The 5,510-nt window shown below is 38.1% G+C and overlaps 1 protein-coding gene across 5 annotated transcripts; it reads left to right on the forward strand.

Moving 5' to 3' along the window:
• The first annotated feature begins 399 nt into the window (after positions 1–399).
• On the forward strand, positions 400–4,688 carry LOC141592648 (uncharacterized). 5 transcript variants are annotated; one of them, XM_074413388.1, is made up of 5 exons: positions 400–3,008; positions 3,151–3,273; positions 3,658–3,736; positions 4,134–4,234; positions 4,324–4,688. In XM_074413388.1, the coding sequence occupies exon 1, from the start codon at positions 462–464 to the stop codon at positions 2,214–2,216; it is 1,755 nt and encodes a 584-aa protein (XP_074269489.1). In that variant the 5' UTR covers positions 400–461; the 3' UTR covers positions 2,217–3,008; positions 3,151–3,273; positions 3,658–3,736; positions 4,134–4,234; positions 4,324–4,688. The 5 variants fall into 5 exon arrangements, with proteins under 5 accessions (XP_074269489.1, XP_074269490.1, XP_074269491.1 ...); XM_074413389.1 differs by having other exon boundaries at positions 3,163–3,273; XM_074413390.1 differs by having other exon boundaries at positions 400–780; positions 1,042–3,273.
• Positions 4,689–5,510: the final 822 nt, after the last annotated feature.

Raw genomic sequence — 5,510 nt, forward strand, 5'->3', positions numbered from 1 at the left:
TTTGGTGAAACTTAAGGGGCTTGATTGCTCCAAATAAACGTATGGGGTCTAATTTCACAATTGAATAGAGTTAAGGGGCTTAATTATCACTTTCGCGTATTTTAAACGTTTAGAGAATCAGATATCACTAAGATCATAAGGGATGACTAATAATCCTGGTACAATTCCCGTGAGCACAAGTAAATAAAATAGTCCATATCGAAGGATAAAATGACAAACTATTACTAAAAAAGCTAGCTGAAATGCGCGAAAAAAACCGATCTATCATTTATGTGTAAGTTTACTTTTGTAAATTATAGAAACACATTCAAATTTTATTCATTTAATCCGATAAATTATTGACCCGAAAACAAGCAGATCAAAAATAACCCGAGCCAAGTAACCCATTTACCCGGTCTATCATACGGAGTAACTCATAAGCATTTCTCCTTTCTTCTCTTTCTTCTTTTTCTGGGAAAAAAATGTCTTCCCCCTTTTCAAAATTAGGGTTTGGATTTCACCCTCATTTGCATTTAAATTCTCGTAATTTCTGCAATTCAGCTAATGCTAAGCCAATTGCTATCCATGATCGTCATAAATTTATGGAGTATGTTAGAAAACAATGTCAATTAGGGTTTCACAATCTCCAATTTCCGATTAATCTATTCCACCAAATGATGTTTCTTATGCGCCGACCTTCGATTATCGAATTTAGCAGGCTATTTACCGCCATGCTCAAGCTCAAACGGTTACATCCTCACTCTACTGTCATTTCTCTCTATTCGCATCTCGAATTATCCGGTACGCGACCCGATTCTCATTCTATTGGCATCCTTGTTAATTGTTATTGTCACTTAGGCCGTGTCGATTTCGGGTATTCTCTGCTTGCCAAGTCCCTTAAGCTTGGGTATCGCTTTGAATCTAATTTAGTTTTGTTTACCACCTTAATTAATGGCCTTGTGCACAATAACCAATTTCCGCAAGCTGTTGAGTTGTTGGACGTAGCGGTCGTTAAGCTAGGCATTCAGCCAAATATAGTTACCTATTGTACCATGGTGAAAGGTCTTTGCAGGATTGGGGACAATGCCGGCGCTCTCCACTTGCTCCGTCAAATGAATTCTAGCCCATCGGGTTGTAAGCCTGACATTATCATGTACAATACAATTATCCATAGTCTCTGCAAAGATAAACTCTTAACCGAGGCATTGAACCTCTTTTCAGCCATGAAAACCGAGGGCATCAATCCAGATGTGATCACTTATCACACATTGATTCGAGGAATGTTCAATCTAGGCCGTAAGGTGGAGGCTAAGGAAATGTTGGTTAGGATGATTGAGAGCAACATTGCACCCGATGTTTCTGTTTATAACATGTTGATTTACATGCAATGTAAGGACATGATGATTGATGAAGCACAAGCCCTTATACAACTAATGACTGAACAAGGTGTGGCTCCTGATTTACTTACTTATAGTACTTTATTGAATGGCTATTGCTTGTGCGGACAAATGGACAAGGCAAGAGAGGTATTTGATTTAATGGTACAAACTCACTGCCACCCTAACGTTGTGACTTATAGTACTTTGATCAATGGATATGTTAAACTTAAAAGCATCGACAAGGCCGTTGATGTGTTGCAAGAAATGTTTGAGCAAGGGATTGCCCCTAATGCAGTGGTTTATGGCACTCTTATAGATGGTTTGTGTAAAACTGGTAGAATCCCAATGGCACGTCAGTTGTTCAACGACATGCAAATGTTTGGAATAAAACCAAATGTTTGCACTTACGGCGCCTTATTTGACGGGCTATGTAAAAATACACAAATTGATGAAGCGGTAGCATTGCTTAAGGAGATGGAATCTAATGGAATTGCTCCTGATATAGTCTTCTACACTATGCTAATTGACATCATGTATGAGGCTGGTCGGGTTAAAGATGCTGAAAACCTTGTCTCTGTTCTCCTATCAAGGGGTATGGTACCCAATCATATAACTTATAATATAATGATTAAGGGGTATTGCAAAAGAGGTCTTATGAATACAGCTATTGAGCTCTTTAACAAAATGAAGCAAGTTGGATGCCCTCCTGATAATGTCACCTATAATACAATTATCCGAGGATTCATTTTCAACGGCGATTTGCGAAATGCATTATATTTCCGTGCTATAATGGTTAACGAGGGCTTTGAGGCTGATGCTAACACTCTTTCTTTGTTCCGTAACCATTTATGGCAATGACAAACCAGAGAGTTTCTCTAGATGATGCTCAATTGTCAACTTGAAAATTCATGATTTGGTCAACTATGAGTTGGGTAGATTGGCTATGTAAGAATGCACAACTTGATGAGGCAGCGGCATTCCTCAAGGAGATGGAGTCTAACGGAGTTGCTCCTAATATTGTCGTCTATAATATCCTAATTGATAGCTTGTGTGAGGCAGGCCAAGTTAAAAGATGCTGATAACCTAGTTTCTGATCTCCTGTCAAAGGGTTTGGTACCAGATCTTAAAACATACAGTATCATGATCAAAGGCCTCTGTAAAAAAAAGGTCTTATGACTGACGCTATAGAGCTCCTAAACAAAATGAGGCATAATGGATGCTCTGCCGATAGTGTCACATACAATACCATTATCCGAGGATTCATTGTCAATGAGAATTTGCAAAATGCATTATGTTACCGTGATATAGGAAGGAGGGTTTTGGAGCTGATGATTGCACTCTTCTGTTGTTCCTTAAACATTTATCGCATGATAACCCAGAGTTTCTCCAGAAGTTTCTGAATTAATGCCTTGATGATCATTTCTACTTGGAATTCGGTTTTAGGATATTTGAAAACTGTCCTCTATGCAACTCTTCAAAATTCTGTCATTGTGTGCTTCAGTGCATCATGCATACTTTTTTAGGTCCTTTGATAGAATTCCTTCTGCTCTCTTAATACGTTTCACTGATGTTTTGCGCTGGTCTTCTTGTAAATATGGCTAGGCGTGACTGATACCTTCTTCACTAGCTGACTAAGCTTGCCAGTGCCCTGTATGCTATGATTTGGCTTCTAACTATTTCGATCATTTTCTTTGATATTACGTACTACACTACTACTTGCCCAACTGGTCTTCAAATCATTCTTGAGTTCAGTTGGAGTCCAAGTAGGGCTGTGTTTCTAACTTCTGCACAGGTCTGTGTCCAGGGTTACCGGAATTCGATCATTCGGGGCTTTTCATTGGGGAGGGGAGCCACTACTCTAAATTTACTCTTTGACCACCGGACAAAGTTTGCTGGCGCTCTTACTTTATGGAAGGTAATATGGATGAAATAAAAAGGTTTTCAGACGCATCAAGCGCAAAGCATGCTAGGTTGTTAGTAATGATACCAACGACTAATTCAAGAGCGCTCATCTAATGTTTACCAAACACAGCATAGACAGCGTGAGATGTGTAACCAGGATGACAGTATAACTTTTTGCAATTTTTTTTGGAATGTGATTTAGTATTGTGTCGAGAATGTCAATTGTCAATCAGTCTTTGTTGAAAGTGTCTGACAATATGTAGGATGTAGGATGAAGAGTCTGAAATAGGTATATGCCGTAATATTTTGTTACTTGAAGACATTTTCTATCAAGTCCCTCTATTGGGCTATTGGCGTTTGTTCTTTTTACTGTGTGTAACATCCTCGTAACTTGCAGCTATGGGACATTTGCTACTGGAGGCTGCGATGCAATTGTTAATGTATGGGATGGAAACAACAATAAGAGGCTTTATCAGGTAAATAAATCTCTTGCATTGCTCTGAATTTTTTTCTGTGTTTTTTTTGTATCGTGTATGACCCAATATGAGTGTCTAATGATACTCACTGCTGACTTCAAGCCTAGACAAACGAGTAAAATTGCAGTGGGTTTGTGATGATCAATATAAAACTCGTCGAACTTAACAGTCATGAAACAAAGTTAGTCAAGCCCAATTTATTTTAGGACTAGGATTTTGTTGTCAAATGATTTATGAAAAATGGCAGTTGAAGTTTCTAGCGATTCATCAGGAAAATTTCATAAATAAATTATTCTAAATAATAAAAGAAACCCAGTCCTAAATAGCGAATCTTTGGCTGCTCCTGTATCTGTAACAGTGTAACCTAATGTTAAGCCATATCCATCTTGTCTTGCAGTATGCAATGTACCCAATAAGCATTGGAGCATTATCATTCAGTAGAGATGGCGGTCTCTTGGCTATTGATAAAAGTTACACTTGTGAAGAAGGCGAAAAACCGTAAGTCCAACTTACATCTATATTTCAGATCCTTATTATGTTAATCTGTTTTGATATAACCCTGTCATAATATGATGTTTATTTGGTAGTCATGAGCCTGATGCGGTATTTGTGCGTAGTGTGAATGAAGTTGAAGTAAACCAAAGCCTAAACTCAATCCTCCTGTTTGACGACAGTTGAGCACTTGAGCTGCTTTCGCCCGGTGTATTGTAGAGTTTGGCATTGTAGGTTTTAGTTTCACGCTGCTGGCCTTCTTGATCCCTCAAGAAGCGTTAATGGAATTGTAAAGACCGTGTTAGAGATGTTACTATTATCTTTCTATTTTTATGGATGCGTAATCTTGCTGTAATATTGATCAGAATCTTTTGTATGATTTCTTTCACCGTTTCACATATTGTGAAATTATGCAAAATGACTCGTGAATTTGCGAGTGGACGGCGGACTGATGCCATGACTTGCTAAGTTGGCAATATTTTCATTGTTCAATAAGTTTAGGGTGTTGATTTACACGACACATTTTACTCATCTTAGTACGCTTTTGACTATACTACGCCTCATTTATTTCTAACTGAGTATCACGAGTATGAGTTTGACAACCACTGATATTTTCAGAATAGAATGTTGTAGAGCAAGCGTTATCAGTCACCCCTGCGGCCACCCAACAGCTCACAGACCCCGTCAACCTACCATCCAACCATGCTGTCCACCCTGCTGTCAACCGCTATAGAACAAACCCCTAACAACCCAAAATTCTAACTTAAATAAATTATTTAATAATAAAAAAAAAGCATCAAAGAAAATATTATTTTGATCAATACTTGCGATCAGCAAATCGATACTTATTGTACATTCAAATTATCGTTCCAAATTAAACAAATTTGATTAATTAGTAAGTTTTATGGTCGGGTTTTAGCAAAATTTGAGCTCTAGAGCCTTTTTTTTTAGTTAGGGTTATGTAAATGGAAATTATTAGACAAAAAAAAGTATTGCAATGGGTAAGAATTGAGTCCGTTTTTGAAATAATGCTCAAAAATAAAAAAATTGTCGTTTTGGGTCGGTTTTGAAAATAATTATCGAAATGGTGTCCACGTAGGCTCGTTTTTGACGAGCCTGTATGCGGTTTAAACACGCCATACGTATTGGCGTGTTTACTTGAGAGAACACGCCATTACATATGGCGTGTTTAGGCAGTCCAAATTTCCACCCAAGTCAGTAGCTGAACCAAGAGAACAAAGGAAACACGCCATAGCTAATGGTGTGTCTTGTGAGGAAAACA

Source organism: Silene latifolia, chromosome 7 (genome assembly GCF_048544455.1).
Source record: "Silene latifolia isolate original U9 population chromosome 7, ASM4854445v1, whole genome shotgun sequence".
Lineage (NCBI taxonomy): Eukaryota > Viridiplantae > Streptophyta > Magnoliopsida > Caryophyllales > Caryophyllaceae > Silene > Silene latifolia.

Excerpts from the sequence above, each read along its gene's own strand:
- LOC141592648 (XM_074413386.1), top strand. The coding sequence starts at position 462 with ATGTCTTCCCCCTTTTCAAAATTAGGGTTTGGATTTCACCCTCATTTG.